Source organism: Salmo salar, chromosome 18 (assembly GCF_965601325.2).
Source record: "Salmo salar chromosome 18, fSalSal1, whole genome shotgun sequence".
Lineage (NCBI taxonomy): Eukaryota > Metazoa > Chordata > Actinopteri > Salmoniformes > Salmonidae > Salmo > Salmo salar.
Genome location: NC_138308.1, coordinates 7,832,015 through 7,856,984, shown reverse-complemented (window position 1 = coordinate 7,856,984; position 24,970 = coordinate 7,832,015). Strand labels below are relative to the sequence as shown.

General features: G+C 42.0%; 1 protein-coding gene across 1 annotated transcript in view; it reads left to right on the top strand.

Annotated features, from left to right (window-relative positions):
• Positions 1-1,003: 1,003 nt before the first annotated feature.
• The window catches only part of abcc2 (ATP binding cassette subfamily C member 2), a 57,688-nt gene continuing 33,721 nt past the window's right edge, over positions 1,004-24,970 (top strand). Inside the window, exons 1-17 of the mRNA XM_045700688.2 lie at positions 1,004-1,668; positions 4,313-4,486; positions 4,871-5,017; positions 5,231-5,371; positions 8,315-8,437; positions 8,625-8,680; positions 8,863-9,118; positions 9,693-9,880; positions 15,114-15,291; positions 18,613-18,867; positions 19,303-19,368; positions 20,348-20,485; positions 20,554-20,700; positions 20,981-21,065; positions 21,567-21,633; positions 21,932-22,058; positions 24,393-24,569. Of these exons, the coding sequence (XP_045556644.1) occupies positions 1,624-1,668; positions 4,313-4,486; positions 4,871-5,017; positions 5,231-5,371; positions 8,315-8,437; positions 8,625-8,680; positions 8,863-9,118; positions 9,693-9,880; positions 15,114-15,291; positions 18,613-18,867; positions 19,303-19,368; positions 20,348-20,485; positions 20,554-20,700; positions 20,981-21,065; positions 21,567-21,633; positions 21,932-22,058; positions 24,393-24,569 (2,370 nt within the window). The 5' untranslated portion in view covers positions 1,004-1,623. The remainder of the gene's footprint in view (positions 1,669-4,312; positions 4,487-4,870; positions 5,018-5,230; positions 5,372-8,314; positions 8,438-8,624; positions 8,681-8,862; positions 9,119-9,692; positions 9,881-15,113; positions 15,292-18,612; positions 18,868-19,302; positions 19,369-20,347; positions 20,486-20,553; positions 20,701-20,980; positions 21,066-21,566; positions 21,634-21,931; positions 22,059-24,392; positions 24,570-24,970) is intronic.

The following is a 24,970-nucleotide window of genomic DNA, read 5'->3' as shown; positions in this document are numbered from 1 at the left end:
AGTCATTTAGCAGACGCTCTTATCCAGAGCGACTTACAGTAGTGAATGAATACATTTCATGCATTTTTTTTTTTTTGTACTGGCCCCCCGTGGGAATCGAACCCACAACCCTGGCGTTGCACACACCATGCTCTACCAACTGAGCCACAGGGAAGGCTGACATTATATCCAATAGTTCTTCCCGGCTGTATGTAATAAGACTTAAGATTTCTTGGGGTAACAATGTAAGAAATAATACATAAAAAAAACTAAATACTTCATAGTTTCCTAAGGACTTGAAGCGGGGCGAACATCTCTGTTGGCGCCATCTTGTGTGTTCGTATGTGTGTGTGTTCGTATGTGTGTGTGTGTTCGTATGGGTGTATGCGTATGTGTGTGTGATAGTATGCGTGTGTGTGTTGTGTGTATGGGTGTGTGTCTCACTGGGTTTGACTGGGCACAATGGTACCCAGTTGGACAACACTCAAGCTCTTCACAGTTCTCCCCATCCCTCCCTCTCTTTGGCTTTCGTTCAGCCACAGACTGTCAAAGCAAATTGTATCTGAAACATGTTTTTCAGGCAACACTCAGTTAGCTCCCCTCCCATCTAATGATGCAAATCCCTTATCCTGTGACGTTTATCGGACATTACTTAAACACGGAGGAATAGGTCTGAGCAGAAGGAAAGTAAGTAAAACAGAGAAGAAAAGAAGAGAGAGAGGGGCTATGTTTGGCAGAGGAGAAAAGAAGAGAGACTTAAAGGGGCCCATCCTCTCCTCTTACCCTCCCTCCCTCCCTCCCTCCCCACTTCCTCTTCTGAGGGAACATTTCTGGTGTATACAAAACTCAGCCCCAAACACTCACAATGGAATGAGAGAGGAAGAGTGGGAGGTCTTTATACAAGCTTGGGTCTTCTCTCTCTCTCTCTCTCTCTCTCTCTCTCTCTCTCTCTGTCTCTTACAAACACAAACTCTGGACTTTAGTCAGGCCTGTTATGAGTGAAGAGAAGCTGTAGCGGGCCTTGTAGCGGGCTGGATCTTCACAGGAAGAGGTTGGACTGGTTGTGTTTCTGACTGGGGTGCGCTCACACACCCCTCGGGAGACATTTGTTTATGTGTGTGTGTGTTCTGTGTGTGAATGTTCAGACACGTTGCCAATGACTTTATTACATATGCAGTAGAGGGAGAAGCCCTAAAAACGGCATTATCTCTTCAGTCAGGGTCGGAGTTAAGCATTAACCTCTCTCTACAGACTACGAATACAATCCCGCCCTGTGTGTGTGTGTGTGTGTGTGTGTGTGTGAGGAGACCGTAAGATCTCTTGTCCATTAAAGAGCTTCATAGCTCAAAGGCCTGCTGAGTCCCGTCCTGCGATTGTCTCAGTGTCTGTGAGCAAATTGTATCTGCGGAGTGTGTTTGTGTGTTCTGCTGTTGACGGAGTGGAGCAATTGAGAAGACTCAACCAATAGTGTCCCATCTTCTGATTGGAGGGGAACCTCTGGAGTGTGTGCTTGTTTTCTGCTGTTGTTGGAGCAGAAAGGCCAGAGAGACTAGCCTTAATCGGAGCTGAGCCTGTGGAGTGTGAGGAGTGTGTGTGTTATTGTCCTGTCGTGTCTTCCTGACCAGAGCTGACTCCGGGGACACAATGACGGCCGAAGCTCTGGAGAAGTACTGTGGATCCATCTTCTGGGTGAGTAGAACTACCAGAGAAAAATGCTCTCATAACCTTGCTTTCAAGCTAGTAGTGGTGCAGACTGAAGATGAAAAGACTCTTGGTAGCGCAGCGAAAGTTTGCTTCAAAATATCCATTGTCCTAACAAGATTTAATTATCTTTAAATCTTATATAACTCCCAGTTAACCTTCAGAGAACCTACTGGGATGATTGTTTGGTCTGTATCAGGAGGACATTGGCCTCTGTTTGTTTAGTACTGTAGGTTACTAAAACATTTTCAAAGCCATTTGGTGGGTTACTGCAGATTTTATTTTTTACAAAACCAATAATTTATGTAAAGACCACATTCAAAGTTATTCCAAGATGAATCGCAAGATGACTCGCAGAGCATTTTCAAGACATTGATAAGTTAATTCGAGACTTCTTGTATTTTTTTTCACTCTAAAAGTATGATCTATTTCTGATATAAGGGATTCTAATGTGAAGTTAGCTCTTAATGTGATCTTTAGTGTATCCTTCAGTAATTGTGGCTTTGTCGTAACAGTTTTCTTTGTTTAGATTGCGCTAATGTTCTTATCTCACCATGGACATGGTCAGGGCAGGGAGAGAGCTCATTGAGCAAAAACGTGACTGGGTTGTTATGACACTGTTAAGAAATCTTGACTCAGTTCTTTAGACGTGGTGCATGCTATTGCTAGTAAGTCAGAGTGCAGTCTCTTTCGTTCACCATAAATAACTTCCCAATAGTGATGAATTATTTGTAGTACCAGAAAGTACCCATTGATACCACACTTAAAAGTACTACCACTGAACAAAAACATAAACACAACATGCAGCAATTTCAAAGATTTTACTGAGTTACAGTTCATATAAGGCCATCAGTCAATTGAAATAAATAAATTAGACCCTAATCTATGGATTTCACATGACTGGGGATACAGATATGCATCCGTTTGTCACAGGTACATAAAAAAAAGGTAGGGGCGTGGATCAGAAAACCAGTCAGTATCTGGTGTGACCACCATTTGCCTCATGCAGTGCGACACACCTGCTTTGCATAGAGTTAATCAGGCTGTTGATTGTGGCCTGTGGAATGTTGTCCCACTCTTCAATGGCTGTGCGAAGTTTCTGGATATTGGTGGGAACTGGAACACACTGTCGTACACGTCGATTCAGAGCATCCCAAACATGCTCAATGGGTGACATGTCTGGTGAGTACACAGGCCATGGAAGAACTGAGACATTTTCAGCTTCCAGGTATTGTGTACAGATCCTTGCAACATGGGGCCGTGCATTATCATGCTGAAACATGAGGTGATGGAGGCGGATGAATGGCACGACAATGGGCCTCAGGATCTCGTCACAGTATCTCTGTACATTTAAATTGCCATCAATAAAATGCAATTGTGTTCGTTATCCGTAGCTTATGCTTGCCCTTACCATAACCCCACCGCTACCATGGGGCACTCTGTTCACAATGTTGACATCAGCAAACTGCTCGCCCAAACAATGCCATATATGCTGTCTGCCATCTGCCCGGTACAGTTGAAACCGGAATGAAGAGCACACTTCTCCAGCGTGCCAGTGGCCATCGAAGGTGAGCATTTGCCCACTGAAGTCGGTTATGACGCCGAACTGCAGTCAGGTCAAGACCCTGGTGAGGACGACGAGCACGCAGATGAGCTTCCCTGAGACGGTATCTGACAGTTTGTGCAGAAATTCTTTGGTTGTGCAAACCCACAGTATCATCAGCTGTCCGGGTGGCTGGTGCCAGATGATCCCAAAGGTGTAGAAGCCGGATATGAAAGTCCTTGGCTGGCGTGGTTACACGTGATTCTGAGGCCGGTTGGACGTACTGCCAAATTCTACAATTTATAATTACATTGTTTACAAACAGTGGGGTAAAATAAGCTCATATTTTGTGTTCTGATGGGGTTAGACAGTTGAACTAAGCTCATGAGGCATTTATAAGTTACATTCTTTAAGAATCAATGGCTATATATAATTCATTTGAAAGTGAAAAAAATGTACTCAGTTTGTGTGTGTGTGTGTGTGTGTGTGTGTGTGTGTGTGTGTGTGTGTGTGTGTGTGTGTGTGTGTGTGTGTGTGTGTGTGTGTGTGTGTGTGTCTCGAGCTGTGTGTCGAGCTGTCTGACACTATGACCTGCTCTGGACCATATCCGGAGTTATTACACCAGAGGGGCTTGTGGGATTCTTACAACTCATGTTAGCACACACACACACACACACACACACACACACACACACACACACACACACACACACACACACACACACACACACACACACACACACACACACACACACATGTATTCCCTCCAGGTGGGGTTCATGCCTCTTTGGCCTTCAGATTTAATGACCTGTGAGTCATATTTGATTAAATTGATAATCAGGGAGTTGGAGGGAAGGCTTAGTCCTTCTGGGTCAGTACATAGATGAGTTTGGACCTGTGTGTGTGTGTGTTTAAGTGTGTGCGTATTTGTGCATGTGTGTGTGTGTGTGTGTGTGTGTGTGTGTGTGTGTGTGTGTGTGTGTGTGTGTGTGTGTGTGTGTGTGTGTGTGTGTGTGTGTGTCTGCATGCATACGAGCGTGTGTGTGTGTGTGTGAGACACTATGAAAAATGTGTGTTTCTCTCTGTTAGAACTCGTCGTTCCTGCAGCGTGAGGACCCAGACCTGCCAGTGTGTGTGGAGCAGACCGTATTGGTGTGGGCTCCGCTGGGCTTCCTGTGGCTCTGTGCCCCCTGGCACATAGCAGTGCTCTGCAGGAATGCCACCCCCACTAAACACCTGTCCAAACTATACCTCTGTAAACAGGTAAACAAAGCCCCTGTCCAAGATATGCCCCGGTGGGCAACATTTGGCACATTATGTTATTTTCTGTTTGTAACCTCTACTTTTCTGGTTGAGAAGACATACAACCAGAGTGCAACAAACTGGTTTCTAATTACAAACCGGTAAAGGCATACAGACATTGTAAATATTTCATATTTTGGTAGTTTTTTGGTCAGATACACAGATTACAACCTGATAAAGACATACTTTTTGGGTTGCTAAAAATACGTTAAAAAAACATCCTTACTCAACCAGTATAAAACCTGACCATGATGTTATAAAAGTTGTAATGACGTCATTGCCATGACTTCATTACAACGTTGCCTGCTCAGACCTCTGTAAACAGGTTCCCTCCCTCCTCCTCAGATTGTGGTTGGCCTGTTGTTCCTGACCGCCGTAGCAGGTCTAGCTGTGACGTTAGGAGAGGACTATGGTCCAACCAGAGATACCACTGCGACAGAGAAAAACCCTTGGGTTTTCTATGCCAACCCCATTCTGTTCACTGTCTCATGGGTAAACCTTTTCATTTATCTATTTATGTATTAATTGAAGTTGAAAAAAATTGGGACAGATACAAACACTTTGTGTTGTTCGTACGACAGTGTATAGCTGTGGTAGTGTATCTAGTTTCTATTTGGTTGTGATTCATTGTGGTTTTCCTTGTGTCTTTTTTCACTGTGGCTGTTTGCTAAATAAAAGACTGTATTGTTGTATGTCCCCATTTAGATCCTGCTGATGCTCTGTCAGGAGGGAGTGAGGAGGAGAGAGGGAGCGGTGGACTCTGCTACTGTGTTCCTCTTCTGGCTGATCCTGGTGGTCTGTGATATCTTCCCCTTCCAGACCCTTCTACGAGAGGCCCTCAGAATGGTACAGAGGGAGGGAGGGAGAGCTGAAGGGAAGGAGGGAAAGAGGAAGCAATGACAGATGATTACATTTACATTTTAGTCATTTAGCAGACACTCTTATCCAGAATGACTTACAGCATTCACCTTAAGATAGTCAGGTCAGACAACCACATATCATAGTCATATAGTCACATTTTTCCTCAATAAAGTAGTTATCAGCAAAGTTAGTGCTAGTCGGAAAAGACAAGTGGGAGTGTTTAAAAAAAGAAAAATTATGATTATACTTATGTTTACTTTATATGGTACATACAGTCAGGATGATTCATGCTCTCTTTCACTCTCTTTGACTCCCTCTATATCAACCCTCTGAGCAAATTATAAACAAATGATTAACTTATGTTAACTTTATCTGTTACAGAAAAAGATCTCTTAACTTGTTATGGAGAGGGGGCAGTATTTTCACGGCCGGATAAAAAACGTACCCGATTTAATCTGATTATTACTCCTGCCCAGAAACTAGAATATGCATATAATTATTAGCTTTGGATAGAAAACACTCCAAAGTTTCTAAAACTGTTTGAATGGTGTCTGTGAGTATAACAGAACTCATTTGGCAGGCCAAAACCTGAGAAGATTCCAAACAGGAAGCGCCCTCTCGGACTATTTCTTGGCCTTCTTGATCATCTCTATCCAAAACAGGGGATCTCTGCTGTAACGTGACATTTTCTAACGTTCCCATAGGCTCTCAGAAGGTGCCAGAACGTTGAATGATGACTTTGCAGGCCATGGCTGAAAAACAGTAGCGAATTTGGTAAGTGGTCGATCTGAGAACAATGAGACTGGTGAGCACGTGCACGAGACGACTCCATGTTTTTATTTTCAGTCTTTGAACGAAAACAACGACTCCCGGTCGGAATATTATCGCTTTTTTACGAGAAAAATCGCATAAAAATTGATTTTAAACAGCGTTTGACATGCTTCGAAGTACGGTAATGGAATATTTTGAATTTTTTTGTCACGAAACGCGCCGGGCGCGTCACCCTTCTTTACCCTTCGGATAGTGTCTTGAATGCACAACAAAACGCCGCTATTTGGATATAACGATGGATTATTTGGAACCAAACCAACATTTGTTATTGAAGTAGAAGTCCTGGGAGTGCATTCTGACGAAGAACAGCAAAGGTAATCCACTTTTTCTTATAGTAAATCTGAGTTTGGTGAGTACCAAACTTGGTGGGTGTCAAAATAGCTAGCCATGATGGCCGGGCTATCTACTCAGAATATTGCAAAATGTGCTTTCACCGAAAAACTGTTTTAAAATCGGACACCGCGATTGCATAAAGGAGTTCTGTATCTATAATTCTTAAAATAATTGTTATGTTTTTTGTGAACGTTTATCGTGAGTAATTTAGTAAATTCACCGGAAGTGTTCGGTGGGAATGCTAGTTCTGAACGTCACATGCTAATGTAAAAAGCTGGTTTTTGATATAAATATGAACTTGATTGAACAAAACATGCATGTATTGTATAACATAATGTCCTAGGAGTGTCATCTGATGAAGATCATCAAAGGTTAGTGCTGCATTTAGCTGTGGTTTGTTTTTTTGTGACATTATATGCTAGCTTAAAAATGGGTGTCTGATTATTTCTGGCTGGGTACTCTGCTGACATAATCCAATGTTTTGCTTTCGCTGTAAAGCCTTTTTGAAATCGGACAGTGTGGTTGGCTGACTACTCACAAACTCTCCTGCTGTTCTTCGCCCAGAGACAGCAGACACCCCATTCCACTTTCTGGCGGCTTTAGAGAGCCAATGGAAGCCTTAGAAAATGTCACGTTACAGCACAGATGCTGCATTTTCGATAGAGATGCAACAGAAGGACAACAAATTGACAGACAGGGCACTTCCTGTATGGAATCTTCTCAGGTTTTGGCCTGCCATATGAGTTTTGTTATACTCACAGACACCATTCAAACAGTTTTAGAAACTTTAGAGTGTTTTCTATCCAAATCTACTAATTATATGCATATTCTCGTTTCTGGGCAAGAGTCGTAACCAGTTTAAATCGGGTACGTTTTTTTATCCGGCCGTGCAAATACTGCTCCCTAGCCCCAACAGGTTAAGTGGTGGTCCAATTCACAAAGGTTACCCCCTCGGTCCTTGATTTAGCTTCAGGGAGCAAGTGAACAACTCTGATCACTTATTGGGGTTGTTATGGCCCACAATTCAATGAAAACTGTAGTCACATGTCAAACTCCAGTGAAGTGGCCGTGAAGTGTGAAATTTAATCAACTTGACTTCATTAGTTGGTATGTGAGAGAACATTACTACGCTTGCATGCTAGCTAGCAATTTTAGTGGTGGCAAATGGGAATATGATGTTCAAAGTGCCTCAGACTCATAGCAAGGAGCCTATAAAACATAGCTAGCTATCTACCTAAACATATTTTTGGGAATTCTAAAATGTATTGGAATAAATAACCAAACGATAAAGCTAGCTAGCCAGCTATGGGTAGCTGTAGCTAGAACCTGACAAGAGTGCTGCGTTAGCTTGCTACGTGCATAAATTGCTTGAGGTTGGTTCTTATTAGGCACAACTTCCAAGCTTTCAACTAAGTATGTTGACTATCAGGTCATCATTCTCCCTCGCTTGGGCAAGGAAATTTGAAGGTTCACTCAGATGTGACGATGTAAAACATCATTCAAGGGCTGAGGGTTGAGGTCCGAGGGCTGTCTACTTCAAATAAAATGTAATTGGTCACATATAATTTTTGTTAGCAGATGTTATTGAGGGTGTAGTGAAATGCTTGTGTTCCTAGCTCCAACAGTGCAGTAGTATCTAACAATTCAAAACAAAATTACCGCAAAGTTGCTTAGGAGCTAGAAGCAGAGCTGCCATGTCTGTTGGCGCGTTTGGACCGCAGCATCTGGCACTTCTCTATATGCACTCTCCCCCTCTCTCTCCAGGGAGAGATCTCAGACCTCCCTCGTTTCTGTCTCTTCTACATCTCCTTTGGGCTGGAGTTGATCGCCCTCATCCTGTCCGCCTTCGCAGATGTCCCCCGGGAAGTAGAGGACCTGGTCAAAAAGGTACCTACCTACGTGCTGAACAGCTGCCTGATATTATTGTCAATTGTTTTTCATTGTTCACCTAAACTGACTAATCAGGTCGACATATTGGAAAAGAGCATCTCAACAACCTATATGAATAATGTTATTCTACAGATATTGTTTTACCTAAGAAGTGTCTCCCTCTGTCTTGTTGTGTGTGTTTTAGAACCCAGAGGTTGGAGCCGCATTTCTCAGCAGAATCACATTCAATTGGTTCAACAGGTATAGTATCGCTGATTTTCCTCACTGTCTTCAAAACATGTCTTTCAGTCTGTAAGTCTGGCTCACAAGAGATTGGGTCTGGATGTAGATCTGGATCTCAAAGATTCTGATCTTGGTGTGGGTCTTTAAGGATCTGGTTTTGACTCTCTCTTTCACTCTCTCTCCCTTCCTACCTCCTTCAGCATGGTGCTAAATGGTTTCAAGCGCCCTCTGGTCCAGAAGGACATGTGGGAGCTAAGTGAGGCAGAGAGTACCCTCCAGATCAGTCAGCGCTTCCAGCAGACCATGCAGACAGAGCTGGAAGCAGCCAGAACCAGGCTTCAGGCCAAAATGAGGAAGAGAGGGGAGGAGAAGGCAAGCAAAGGCCAGGGAGAGGGCCTCCAAATCGGGCATCAGAATAGCCTGGGGAAGGGGGTCAGCCAGGATGTGCTGATGATGGTGAGAGCAACCCATACTCGTACAAAGATGCAAACACATAAAAAACACACACAGAAAAGGGGATTTATTTAGTTTTCTCTCTCACACAGTCAATCACTTTCTATTTGACTCATATCGTGCAAGGTGAGCAGTATCAGTACAAAACAAATGTTTTCACCCAAACACTCCAGACAAACACTCCAGCTTTGTGAACAATGATCAGCTTTTATACTTACTGAAAGGAGAACATTTCTAATAGCTCTATGGACTCAAGCTACCAAGGTAGAAAGATATATATACAGAGATCTTACCTTAGACCTATTTCATTACATAAGATGGTGTGTATATGTTAATTTCAATAAATGTTCTTTATATTAATATTTTACACCACAAACATTTATTTATTTTCACTACTTTCCAGCTCTGAATAGGGTTGGCACGTGCATTGTATAATTATGTAACCGACAATTATGGACAATGGCTGTGATTTTTTTTTATTTAAAAAAGTTTGTCATAACCGTTTAAATAGGCTGAGTTACCTGAATATCTCAACTTTCTCTGAAACAGTACTGATTGATCTATTTCACTGCACTAGGAGGAAAAGGAGGATAAAAAGGACAAGAAGAAGGAGAAGAAGAAGAAGAAGAAAGAAGAGAAGGAGGACTACCCCGAGTCGTGGCTCATCCCCACTATCACTACCACATTTAAAGGGGTCCTGTGGGAATCAGCTTTCTTCAAGCTCGTAACGGACCTGCTATCCTTTGCCAGTCCACAGATCCTCAAGTGAGTCAACCAGTACTAGGACTATGGACTTTGGCCGTGTCCGAATACCCGTACTTGCATTCTAAATAGTAGGCATTTTGGGTGTGCGAAAATAGAACGTTTTATAGTAAATTTAGAAAATGTAGTATTAAAATAGAACGCCACCAACTGGTAGTGGTCTCGAAAGAGGTGCCAGTTTAGATATAGGTACAACTGTCCTGGCGCCTCAGTTATAAGGCTTGGTAATGACCAGTAGGAGACAGATATACAGAGCACACGTTTATTGCCACACTCAAGACAGGTACACACAGCAAACAGGAATTAGGAGGGAACCCAGTGAAAGTGGTTTTCTGTCATAAGACAGAAATAGAGAGCGTGTATTATTACACACATGAACCCCCAACAAAGTCTATTTACATGGTAATTCATGCACTAACACACAGTTAGGAAGTCCAGAGTGGAGGACTGTCCACCTGGTGTGTTGGTGGGGAGCCCATGAGTTTAAAGAGCTGGGGTCAGCCTGGAGCTCTGGTCAGCCTGGTATTTCTTTTACCCCAGGTGGGCCTCTGATTGGCTGACCAGGTCAGGTGACTTTGGTCAGCAGAGAGTTCCAGAAAACGTGTGAGGAGTTGTGGGGCAGTGTGGCCTGAGAACAATGGATAGCCCATCCCCCGAGTATTTATACTCTCTGCAGGGTAGAGAGGGCTAAGAGAAAGTGTACAAGAAACTGTCAGGGTTTTCTACAAGTATGCTTCAAATGCCGGAATGTCATATTAGTTTCGGCTTTTCATTTAGTACGAATTCACTGATACTATTGTCCACGGGAAAACCACGGGAAAACTTATTTAACGAGTTACTATCTCCCGAATTAATCTCTTATAAGATATGTACATATCTATAGATAACAGTCACTTATTCATTTATTATTACCTCATCATTCTCATTCTGAACGTCGTTGACCTCATAAATCTGCACAAACCCTAATCTAAGTGATGATTCAACGATACACAAATTGGCTAACCTTTTTATTTGCTAACTAACTAAATAATCACACAGAAATACATAAACACACACACAGTATAGATTCTTGATTACTATCATAATGCAATGAAATACAGTCCCTAGTGGACTAACCCAGTATGACGGCTTGTTACACAATGGAAAGAGCGGGAAAGACAAAGGGAGTGGGCTTATCCTAACAACATTTGGAAACTATGCTCACCGTAAATATGAATATTTAGCACCCTAATAACCCGATTTAGAAATGCAACATATCTATGCTTGTCTTTCTCTGTCGTCTCTCTGTTGAAACCACTCGTCCGTCTATGGCGAGTAGTTCGAGGGATGTAAGACACAATGTCCTTTGTAGTTGTAGGCTTCTTTTGTTTTGGAGTCTTCGTTAGAATGGATACATCAGATGTACCACACGGTGGTGAGAGGGAAATGTTCTTTCCCTCTCGTCTTCAGTCAAGTTTCCTAGACTACCAGTACTTAACTTGGCTTTCAAAGACTTTAGAAAGGCAGGGCAGGATGGATATAGGTCTATAACAGTTTGGGTCTAGAGTGTCACCCCCTTTGAAGAGGGGCAGCTTTTCAATCTTTAGGGTCTACATCCCCGTCAGACCATTTTATTGGTAAACTACACGGTAATGTAAAAGTTGCATTTTTTTGTGATCCAACACGTAATATAATACACTAATCATCATTTGGTTTTAATCCAGAGAGGTTAGCTAAAGTTTCTAGATCCTCTATGAGGCTGTGGAGGAATTCTAATTGTGGTTTTAAAAGAAAACATAAATCATCAGTTTACAATGACACCTTTGTTTTCAAGCCACGGATTTCTAATCCCTTAATATTATTGTTGGATCTAATTTTAACAGCTAACATTTCGATGGCAATAATACATAGATATGCCAATAGTGGACAACCTTGTTTTACTCCTCTTGACAGTTTAAAACGTTCATTATTTACTATTTTACACTTGGGTTACTATACCCATGCCCATTTTATAAGAGATTCTCCAAAATTGAAATATTCTAGGCATTTATATATAAACTCCAGTCGTACTTTATCAAAAGCCTTTTTAAAATCAGCTCTGAAAACCAGGCCTGGTTTCCCCGATATTTCATAGTATTCTATTGTTTCCAGTACTTGTCTTGTATTATCTCCAATGTATCGTCCATGTAAAAAACCTGTCTGATTAGGATGAATAATATCTGACAATAGCTTTTTAATTCTATGCACCAAGCATTTAGCTAGAATTTTTGCGTCACAACACTGAAGTGTAAGAGGCCTCCAATTTTTGAAATGGATTGGATCTTTATATATAGCACTTTGATCCTGTTTCAGTAATAATGAAATCAGACCTTCTTGTTGCGTGTCCGATAATCTACCATTTATATAAGAGTGGTTAAAACATGCTAATAATGGTCCTCTGAGTATATAAAAAAAAGTTTGGTATACTTCCACTGGTATGCCATCCAGCCCTGGAGTTTTCCCAGCCTTAAAGGCTTTAATTGCATCAAGAAGTTCCTCCTCTGTAATTTGGCCTTCACATGAGTCTTTCTGTACAGATGTTAATTTTACATTATTAATTGGAAAAAATCCATACAATTAGCTTCGATTAGTGGAGATGGAGGAGACTGAAACGAAAACATATTCTTAAAGTACTTTACTTCCTCTTTCAAAATATAATTTGGTGAATAATGCAAATGACTCCATCATTTGTAACAAGTTTCAATTATGTTTTGGGGGTAGTATGTTGAAGATTGAAAAATAATTATGTGCATTTTTCTCCATATTCAATCCAGTTCGCTTTATTTTTTATAATATATTACACGGGATCTTTCTTGAATAAGTTCCTCCATTTCTTTTTGTTTTTCCTCTAACTTATTCTGTGCCTCTATGGTACAGTTTTTATTGCTATCTATCTGTACTGTTAGTCCTTCAATTTCCTTTGTTAATATGGACTCTTTTGATCTAAATTGCTTTTGTTTTATAGATGTGTACTGAATTGCATGACCTCTAAAGGCACAGTTAAAAGTGTCCCATTCAATAAGGGGATTTGCTGTACCTATGTTATGTCGGAAAAAGTCAGTTATAAATTATTCTGTCCTAGTTATAAACAAGTTATCATCCAGTAGGCTTTGATAAAATGTCCAATATCCTCGCCCACGTAGAAATTCTGTAAGAGTAATATATATGCCAATTATGTGATGATCCGACCAAATTCTGTCCCCTATCAACACTTTTTTCACTTTTGGTGCCAGAGAGAATGACGTGTGTAGTTTTATTAGACAAGTTTAAAATATTGACGTCAATCTTTTAAACTTGACTAATTAAACTGAAAATTTTTTATGGTGAGCGAGCGTTGCGCTGGTTCCTGTCCACGAGATGGTAATCAAACATGTTTAAAGAAGTAAATCAATCAATCAATCAATCAATCAATCAAATGTATTTTTAAAGCCCTTCTTACATCAGCTGATGTCACAAAGTGCTGTACAGAAGCCCAGCCTAAAACCCCAAACAGCAAGCAATGCAGGTGTAGAAGCACGGTGTCTAGGAAAAACTCCCTAGAAAGGCCAGAACCTAGGAAGAAACCTAGAGAGGAACCAGGCCAGGAGTGGTGGCCAGTCCTCTTCTGGCTGTGCCGGGTGGAGATTATAACAGAACATGGCCAAGATGTTCAAATGTTCATAGATGACCAGCAGGGTCAAATAATAATAATCACAGTGGTTGTCGAGGGTGCAACAGTTCAGCACCTCAGGAGTAAATGTCAGTTGGCTTTTCATAGCCAATCATTCAGAGAATCTCTACTGCTCCTGCTGTCTCTAGAGAGTTGAAAACAGCAGGTCTGGGACAGGTAGCACGTCCGGTGAACAGGTCAGGGTTCCATAGCCGCATGCAGAACAGTTGAAACTGGAGCAGCAGCGTGGCCAGGTGTACTGGGGACAGCAAGGAGTCATCAGGCCAGGTAGTCCTGAGGCATGGTCCTAGGGCTCAGGTCCTCTGAGAGAGTGAAAGAAAGAAAGAGAGAAAGAGAGAAAGAAAGAGAGCGAGAAAGAGAGAGAGAATTAGAGAGAGCATGCTTAAATTCACACAGGACACAGGATAAGACAGGAGAAATACTCCAGATATAACAATCTGACCCTAGGCCCCCGACACATAAACTACTGCAGCATAAATACTGGAGGCTTAGACAGGAGGGGTCGGGAGACACTGTGGCCACGTCCGATGATACCCCCAGACAGGGCCAAACAGGCAGGCTATAACCCCACCCACTTTGCCAAAGCACAGCCCCTACACCACTAGAAATATATCTTCAACCACCAACCATCCTGATACAAGGCCGAGTATAGCCCACAAAGATCTCCGCCACGGCACAACCCAAGGAGAGTAAACTGTAAACTGTTTTCTTGTTCTCTGGATTAGGATCAAATTAGGATAAAATACTAAAGTTGGTTGATACGTTTTTGGAATTTCTAAAGTGTGTGTGTGTATGCGTAGTTAATTCTTTTTTTAATTAGACAACGTGAAAAACGGACAGTGGGGTTATGCATTGAGTGTACAAAACATTAAGAACACCAGCTCTTTCCATGCCATAGACTTACCAGGTGAAATCTATGATTCATTATTGATGTCACTTGTTAAATCCACTTCAATCAGTGTAGATGAAGGGGAGGAGAGGTTAAAGAAGGATTTTTAAGCTTTGATACGATTGAGACATGGATTGTGTATACAGTATGTGCCATTCAGAGGTTGCATGGGCAAGACAAAAATTCTGTAAAAAAAAAAAAAAAAAAAAAAAATGTTTGTAGATAAATATAAATTTACGTTTGACAACCCTGTTTGTAAGATTTTAAATGATATCAAACTCAACCGTTTACCTTTTCCGGTGATGAAGACATGGATGTCTCATGGTATGGTGGGGTATGTAAAATGGGTCAACATGTAGCCCCAATATCTCCTGAATGTCTTGGCATTCAGGTCGAAAAAGTATCTTTCTGACCCCTTCTTCCATGGACAAACATGTATGGAAAGTTTTGCCTAAGTCAATAGGGATGCTGTCAAAAAGGGATTGAATCAAATGTATTTACCTTAACTGTTGTTAACTGTCCAAATACTACATTGCAAGTTCAAAACTTTGTTGTAAATTTGTAGTTAAAAGAATGCTATGTTTTGTGCATATACCAGTATGCATAGTTTTTTTCGCCCAAAATGTAGTGGTTTAACTTCTGGTTTTGGTATATCCCAGGTTGATGATATCCTTCACTACGGACAAATCCATCTACACGTGGACAGGGTACATGTATGCAGTGCTGCTTATCCTGGTGGCCGTCTTTCAGTCTCTGTTCCTGCAGCAGTACTTCCAACGCTGCTTCGTTCTGGGGATGAAAGTCAGAACAGCCATCATGGCTGCTGTGTACAAGAAGGTACGTGTTATTGTCTTGCACTTGTGTTCCTTGAGGATCGGGGTTCAACCCCCCCTGGCTTCCTTGATCTAACAGTGATGGAGATTTGACAGAGATTTTGTATTTGTATTTATTACGGATCTCCATTAGCTGCTGCCAAGGCAAGTAGTGATGCAGTCAATCTCTTCTCTACTTTGAGCCAGGAGAGATTGACATGCTTGTTATTGATGTTAGCTATCCATGTATATTTAAGGGCCAGAGATTGGAAAGATACAGAGCAGAGATAAAACTATTTCGTACCATCTCATATAGGAGCAAATCAATTTGCTGTTATCTATGCATTCCAATATACTGGCTTTCTCTCTAAAACAATCAATGAGTTGATGAGTGCTTATGGGTGCTTATGGGATAGGACATGAGGGAGTGTGGGATTATGTGTGTGATCTAGCCTTGGGGGGGGCCCTAAGCATGATTATTCACATCCTTGAACATCTTGGCCATGTACTGTTATAATCTCAACCAGGCACAGCCAGAAGAGGACTGGCCCGCCCTTAGAGCCTGGTTCCTCCCTAGGTTTCTTCCTAGGTTCCCGCCTTTTCTAGAGAGTTTTTTCTAGCCACCGTACTTCTATATCTGCATTGCTTGCTGTTTGGGGTTTTAGGTTGAGTTTCTATATAGCACTTTGTGACACCGGCTGATGTAAGAAAGGCTTTAAAAATACATTTGATTGAATGATTGATTGATTTAGTGGCACACCTCTTGACAGCGGAGAGAAAAATGTACATTTTAAAATGTATTTCCTGCAATTCTACACATTTTGCCATGGGATGGAGAGAAAATGATTTTATACGAAATGTCAATTCTAATAAATTTGCCATGGGTGTCACGGCTGTCGAAAGGATCGGACCAAGGCGCAGCGTGTTTGTAGTTCCACATCTTTATTTAACCGTGAAACGTAATGCAAAACACCAAAACTTGAAATAACGAAAACAACAAACCGTGACGCAGAGAGAACACACTACTCAAAATGAACAACCCACAAACACAAGTGAAAAAAAACCTCCATAAATATGATCTCCAATTAGAGACAACGAGAACCGGCTGCCTCTAATTGGAGATCATCCCAACAACCTCAACATAGAAATAGAAACCTAGAAACCCACATAGAAACAGAAACCCCAAAACACCCCCTGTCACGCCCTGACCTACTCTACTATAGAAAATGACATCTTACAAGGGTCGGGACGTGACAATGGGGCAGAGAGATATTTTTTCTGTTTTAAAAGCTTTCTGCAGTTCTATACATGTTTTCTGCAGTTCTATACATTTTGCCATGGGACGGAGAGAACATTTAGGAATTTTAAAACACATTTCATGCAATTCTACTCATTTTGTCATGGGGGAGAAAAAAATGTTGGCAGTTTTAAAGCAAATTTCCAATTTTGCCATGGAGCAGAGAAACATTTTTGCAGTTGTAAAGCTCATTTCTTGCAATTGAGTGAATGTCAGTTACTGACAAAACAAGAGAAAAACTGCTGATGCACAACCACATTTTTTACTTGCACCTTGTGTATTCTACTATTCTAACGCCAACAGTAAGTTGAGACTCCGACTGAGTTCCCCAAAAAAACTATGCCTGGTGCCGGCCCTATGTGTGGTATACAGTACCAGTCAAAAGTTTAGACACACCTACTCATTCCGGGGTTTTTCTTTAGTTTGACTATTTTCTACATTGTAGAATAATAGTGAAGACATCAAAACTATGAAATAACACATATAGAATCATGTACTGTAGCATCGAAAAACTGTTAAACAAATCAAAATATATTTTATATTTGAGATTCTACAAAGTAGCCACCCTTTGCCTTGATGACAGCTTTGCACACTCTTGGCATTCTCTCAACCAGCTTCACGAGGTAGTCACTTGGATTGCATTTCAATTAACAGGTGTGGCTTGTTAAAAGTTAATTTGTGGAATTTCTTTCCTTCTTAATGTGTTTGAGCCAGTCAGTTGTGTTGTGACAAGGTAGGGGTGGTTTCTTCAAGTGCAGTCGCAAAAACCATCAAGCGCTATGATGAAACTGGCTCTCATGAGGAGCGCCACAGGAAAGGAAGACACAGAGTTACCTCTGCTGCAGAGGATAAGTTCCTTAGAGTTACCAGCCTCAGAAATTGCAGCCAAAATAACTGCTTCACAGAGTTCAAGTAACAGACACATCTCAACATCATCTATTCAGAGAAGACTGCGTGAATCAGGCCTTCATGGTTGGATTGCTGCAAAGAAACCACTACTAAAGGACATCAATAAGAAGAAGAGACTTGCTTGGGCCAAGAAACACAAGCAATGGACATTATACTGGTGGAAATCTGTCCTTTGGTCTGATGAATCCAAATTGACTCTGTCTTTGTGAGACGCAGAGTAGGTGAACGGATGATCTCCGCATGTGTGGTTCCCACTGTGAAGCATGGAGGAGGAGGTGTGATGGTGTGGGGGTGCTTTGCTGGTGACACTGTCTGTGATTTATTTAGAATTCAAGGCACACTTAACCAGCATGGCTACCACAGCATTCTGCAGCGATACGCCATCCCATCTGGTTTGTGCTTAGTGGGACTATAATTTGTTTTTCAACAGGACAATGACCCAACACACCTCCAGGCTGTGTAAGGGCTATTTGACCAAGATGGAGAGTGATGGAGTGCTGCATCAGATGACCTAGCCTCCACAATCACCAACCTCAACCCAATTGAGATGGTTTGAGATGAGTTGGACCGCAGAGTGAAGGAAAAGCAGTATATGTGGGAACTCCTTCAAGACCGCTGGAAAAGCATTCCAGGTGAAGCTTGTTGAGAGAATGCCAAGTGTTTGCAAAGCTGTCATCAAAGCAAAGGGTGGCTACTTTATATACTTTATAAATAAAATATATTTTGATTTGTTTAACACTTTTTTGGTTACTACATGATTCCATATGTTTTTTCATCGTTTTGATGTCTTCACTATTATTCTACAATGTAGAAAATAGTACAAATAAAATAAAACCTTTGAATGAGTAGGTGTGTCCAAACTTTGGACTGGTATTGCAACTGTTGACTTAGTATTAGGTGGCACTTCAACGTGTCGTGGAGTTCTTTCAGTATCTGCTCAAAGAAGTGTTATTACTCTTTAGTAACCTTTTGTTCAACTCTCCCCCTCCATCCTGCTCTCTATCCTCTTCCATTTCTATCTCCTTCCCTCCTCTCTCCTCTTTCGCTCTCTCCTCCCTCTCCTCCTCTCTAACTTATTTCCACATCCCTCTCTCTCCCCTCTTTCCACATCTCCCTTCCCTCCTCCCCTCTCTCCCCCAGGCTCTGGTCGTATCGAACGACGCCCGTAAGGAGTCGACGGTCGGGGAGACGGTGAACCTGATGTCAGCCGACGCTCAGCGATTCAATGATGTTGTTAACTTCATCCACCTGCTGTGGTCGTGCCCACTGCAGATAGCACTCGCTATCGCCTTCCTATGGATAGAGCTTGGGCCTGCTGTACTGGCTGGATTGGCTGTCATGGTCCTCATGGTGCCCATCAATGGTCTGCTGGCCAACATGTCCAAGAACGTTCAGGTTAGGAAGGGGAGAGGGTGAAGAGAGGGTGGAAAAAGGGGAGGGAGTAGGTAGGGAAGAGGGAGGTAGAACCGGCGATGCTGGCTGTCATGGTTCTCGTGCATGGTGGTCATCAGTGTTCTGGAGGAGGAGTAACAAGAGTGAGGGGAGGATGGGGGAGGGAGAGGCTGATGTGTTGGACTCAGGAGTCTCTGGAGTATGAGTTTGGGTCAGGCTAGCCCCTGGAATTTGCTACACTATTATTATACCGCACAAACTTGAATTGCTCTCCACTGTGCTAAATCTAAATGGTGAAGCTTCAACAACAGTATTCTACATTAACTTATCTATTTCTGGGGTTATTGGGTGTATGAGTTAATGACCTGTCATCAACAGCAGTTAGTGCAAAACCTTCTTACCTCACGTTCCTATTTCTGTCTGTGTCTCTATTTTCAGATTGAGAACATGAGGTACAAAGACAAACGGATGAAAATCGTGAACGAGATGCTGAATGGCATCAAGGTATTAGCTTGAATAATAATAAGGTTCAATATACCTAATTAAAAGTATGCTAGCGCAATGGTGTGTGCTTGTCCTACTTCATATCTACAGTTTTCTTCGTCCCAGCACTAAGCAGTGCATTTGACTATATATCTTAGAGATATTCTATCAACAGTACATTATTAAGAGTACTTGAGGTAGAGGCCAATCTAAAATGGCATGCCATTAATAAGTTCGCTGTTGGAGCTAATTGCAGGTAGTCAAGGTATTATAGTGCTCAATGGTAAAATCACATTTTCCTACCATCACATCTAAGCCAATATGACACCAATTTAGATGAAGCCTTGCTGTCTGAGAAGGTTTGAATCCTAAGCAACCTGCCTACATGTTGTTTGATGTACAATAGACCAACATAGCTACTGTAGTAGGCCAACGTTGTGTGCTGGAAAACCTTGGTAGAGCATGGGTGAAGTAGGCCTTGTGGTGCTCATGTGAATTTATAAACATTTTTGGCTTCAGACCTGCCTACTTCTCACTTTGTGTTGAATTATAATAGTTTTGTAGTACTGTAATATTATTTACTATACATTTTTAGTATTGTTATATTATAACATTGTAATATTTATTGAGCTTTCAGGCTCTACATGTGTTTGTGTGACTGTGTGTGTGTGTGTGCACACATGCAGGCTTTTTATGGTTTAATGAAAACGAAAATGGCTGTGAGGTGCTGCTGCTTTATGCTGCTGCTTTGTGCACATTTAAACCCTCCAAGGATATGGCTCTGAACAAAAGAGCCACTTCAGACTTTCTCACCTGCCTTTCCCACCTGTTCCACCTTCCCCTCTCCTTTTCTCATTTCCCTACCTCTCTCCCTCTTCTTCTCTTCTTCTCTCCTTCCCTCTCCCCTTACCTCTCCTCCCTCTCTCACTCCCTTCCCTCATTCTCTCTCTTATTCCCCCCTTCCAACCTCTCACCCTCTCCCTCCCCTCCCACTCTCCAGATCCTGAAGCTATATGCATGGGAACCATCATTCCAGAACCAGGTGATGGGGATCAGAGAACAAGAGCTGGTGGTCATGAGGAAGTTTGCCTACCTCTCCTCCGTCTCCACCTTCATCTTCTCCTGCGCCCCCGCCCTGGTGAGTACTGAGATAAAGGGAGAGAGAGACACACACACACACTCTAACTAACCCGTGTACGTCTCCAGGTCTCCTTGGCAACCTTTGCAGTGTTTGTAGCAGTGGACTCAGAGAACGTTCTGGATGCAGGGAAAGCCTTCACCTCCATCTCTCTGTTCAACATCCTCCGCTTCCCTCTGGCCTTCCTGCCCATGCTCATAGCTGCAATGGTGCAGGTAGGACAGCACACACGCACACACGCACACACACACATACGTCCACACACATGCACACACACTGCACGCACATCTTACATTTTTATTCAAGTCTAAATGACTTGTTTTTAGTAAATTTCTCTTACCCCAAAAATGCATTTACTTCAAGATAATTTGTCTTGTATGAAGATATTCTGACTTGTATCAAAACATTTTTTGGTTCAAATAAGCAGTGCAGGAATATAAATTAGCTTGGTAAAACACACACACTCCCTACATACGTGTGTGTTTGTCCCTCCAGACCAGTGTTTCTAAGACGCGTCTGGAAAAGTTCCTGGGAGGAGACGACCTGGACACCAACATTGTGCGTCACGACCCCAGCTTCAGTAGGTCAAGGGTCAAGTGTCACACACTTTGTTACACGCTCTTTAACCCCATAAAGCAAAACACTGATACGGTTTCCCAGACATAGATTAAGCCTAGTCCCATGGACTAAGAAGCATTTTCAATTGAGAATCTCCATTTAGTCAAGGACTAGTTTTAATCTGTGCCCAGGAAACCGTCCCTTTATGTCAATACTTTAGTTGCATTAGTTGTATTTAGTTTGCCGGTATAATGAAACCAGTGGCATAGTGGTCAATAGTGCAAACTGCCAAGTTAAATCAAGCACCCCTCAAACCACAGGAAGCTGCTGAGGGGAGGACTGCTCATAATAGTGGCCGGAACGGAGCGAATGGAATGGCATCAGACACATGGAAACCATGTCTGTTGACGTATTTGATCCCATCCCACCTATTCCGCTCCAGCCATTAACATGAGCCCGTCCTCCCCAATTAAGGTGCCACCAACCTCCTGTGCCTCAAACGTGTGTCTATGTCTGTTCCCAGACACAGCCGTGAGTGTCTGTAATGGAACCTTCGCTTGGGAGAAAGACGCTGAACCTGTTCTCAAAAAGTGAGTTTCCCTCCTCTGTGGGTGTGTGGCTGTGTGTCTGTTTTAACAGAGAAGTCATATCAAATCAAAGTTTATTGTCATATGCACTGGATACAGCATAGTGTACACAGTACAATGAATTGCTAACTTTCAGTTTAACCTCTCCTGTCAGTACAGCAGCAATTAAAAGTATAAAAAAAGCATTCAATAAATACTCAGATATGCATTGAGAGGTGTGGCTTTTGCAATAATCTCCTCTGCTTTGTTAAACGTGTTGTGTGTGTCCGTGTTTGTGCGTGTGTGTTTGTGTGTGTGTCAGTGTGTCATTGGAAATTAAGCCCGGCAAGCTGGTAGCAGTGGTGGGAGTGGTGGGTTCTGGGAAATCTTCTCTGATATCAGCAATGCTGGGAGAGATGCACAGCGCAAAGGGTTTCATCAATGTACAGGTAACACACACACACACACACACACACACGTCATGCAGGTAATAATTATACTCACATTAAATACTCAAATTAGTCAGTATGACCTATTTTAAAATAATTTATTGGTTTGACAATGAATGACCAGTGAAATGGGTTGTTTTTACATGGTCAGCCATAGTAGTATGGCTTCCCTGGAGCAAATGAGGGTTAAGCGCCTTGTTCAAGGGCAAATCGACAGATTTTTCCCCTTGTCGGCTCAGTAATTTCAAACCCGCGACTCATCGCTCTAACCGCTAGGCTACCTGCCTTTAGTTAGATACAGTGCTTGACAAAATTCACAACTCTGGTCCAATTTGAAGATATGCAGCCTCACAGTTAACCTTTCCAATATAAGAACGCTGAAAAAAGTATGATTGCGCACGCTGCAGGTTGATGGAACCGTTTGCCAGTGATGTGAATTGAATTGGCTGCACCTCCTTATTTGGATAGTGAAGCTTACATTTTAAATGTGTCTCTATACTCCAGCACTTTGGATTTGAGATCAAATGTTTTATATGAGGCCACAGTACAGAATGTCACCTTTTATTTGAGGGCATGTTCATACATGTCTGTTTAACCATTTAGAAATGAAAGCTCTTTTTGTATCTAGTCCGCCATTTGAAGAGTCATAAGTATTTGTACAAATTCACTATTAGTGTATTAAAGTAATCAAACGTTTATTATTTGGTCGCATATTCCTAGGACGCAATGACTATATCAGGCTTGTGACTCTGCAAAGATGTTGGATACATTTGTAGTTGGATTTGGTTGTTTGGGGTTATGTTCTGCCTAATAGGAACTGAATGGTGAATGACGACTGCAGTAATTTTCTTTCTAAGTGATTTGATGTGTCTGAATAATTCTAAATGAATCCGATATGCCACGATTAAGAAAAATGCCTTGAATAACAGTGAGTGAGAAAGTTACAGAGGCTACAAAAACAAAACATGCTAACATCTCACCATTCCCAATAACAGGGGAGGTTAGCATTTTTGGGGGGCATTCACACGGATATAGGCCTACTGTAAAAGGCATTACGTCTGAGCTATGGGCGTGCCAAACATTGTCAATAAGCAAGATTAAATTCACTATTGATTAGACCTAAAAAGACAGTAAGTCATTTCAATCAAATTCTAATAAAAAGAAACAACAACTTGTTTTAAATAGGCTATGTCTAATTACAGTTACAGGCACCATAATTGTTCCCCATGGGCATATAATGTTCAAATCACATTTTATTAGGCCTAAGACAACGATGACTGTGGAACTTTTCACAGGAGCTGGAAAACGATCCAATATAAAGAGAAAGGGGGAATGTCCACTCCCTGTTACGACTCCCAAATATATTTATAGCTAAGCTTACTATCGCTGTTGATATGGCCAGTAGTGAGCTTTGCCACGTGAAAAGTAAACAAACAAACAGGCAAATATAGCCTACAAATAGATTCAGAACCACAGACAGCGATTGGAATACCCTCGATTTGACGTTAGGTCCAACAGAGGGAAGTGGAAGATGTATTTTTTGACAAAATTATAAAGAAAAACAATAAGTAGTCTTTTTAAATAACTTGTTGTTCCTAAACAGGCTTCCTACAGTCACTGACACCTTTCATGCAATGGGCATTGCACATAATGAGTCCAAACATTTCACAGAAGCTAGACAAAAATGATGTCCAATTTAAATTAAAAAGGGGAATGTCTGACAGTTTTGCTCCTTGTGATATTTTAATAAAACATTGGTGATGTACGCAAGGCTACTGTGTGCGCCTCGCTGGCGAAGTCAATGCTATAACCAATTGTGTTACAGCTAACACCAGCTTTTGGTCAGTCTTAAATATTCCTAGTTGTGCTCACCGAATTTGGCCTATTGGTACACGTTTTTAAGGAAACACCTAAAATATTTCCACCCCTTAAATTAAATTGCAAAACTGATCTGCATTTGACACTTCCGCCTCCTTACCGCCAGCTGAAAATAGAGCCCTATAAGTGAATTTGTCCAAATACTTTACTGTTATATATTCTGTACTGTATTTTATTTCAAATAAAAAATGCTGGAGTATGGAGCCAAAATGAAAAATGCAGCTTTACTGTCAAAATACATATGGAGTAGAATGTAAATGTCATTGCTAAAACTCTCTCTCCTCTTGCACTCTCTCCCCTCCTTCTCTTCCCACCCACTCCCTTTCTCTCTCTCCTCCTTCTGCACTCACTCCCCTCCCTCTTTTCCCACCCACTCCCTCTCTCTGTCTCCCACACTCCTTCCTTCCTCCCACCCCTTCCCTCTTCTCTCTCCCCTTCCGTCTCTGCTCTCTCCAGGGGTCGGTAGCCTTCGTGCCCCAACAGGCCTGGATCCAGAACGCCACTCTCAGGGACAACATCCTGTTTGGCTGCCCACTGGAGGACTCTCGTTTCCAGGCTACGCTGGAGGCCTGCGCCCTGGGGCCCGACCTGGAGCTGCTGCCTGGGGGAGACCAGACTGAGATCGGGGAGAAGGTGAGAGATGACTGGATGGTCTGGAGGTGGTTAGGGGAGAGGGGCTGGTGCTAAGGAGAACGCACTGAGATTGGGTCTGCATCCCAAATGGGCCCTTGAATCATAGTCTGTCAGTAGGTACACTAAAAACAACAAATCCATGTGCCAGTGATGATGGACCATGTTTTTGATGGACCCTGTTTTTCCATCAACACAGCTCATTTAAATGCAAAAACGATGTTCTATCTCTATCGATAACAGCGTCTCTCATGTCCAGCTAATGACCATAGTGGGGTAAATTTCATTTTAATTCTGTCAATTCAAGAAGTAAACTGTACAGCTAATTTAAATGCTAATGCCATAGAGATTCAACTATGTTTTCTCTCTATAGCTAATGCCATCTCTCGTGTCCAGGTAATGAC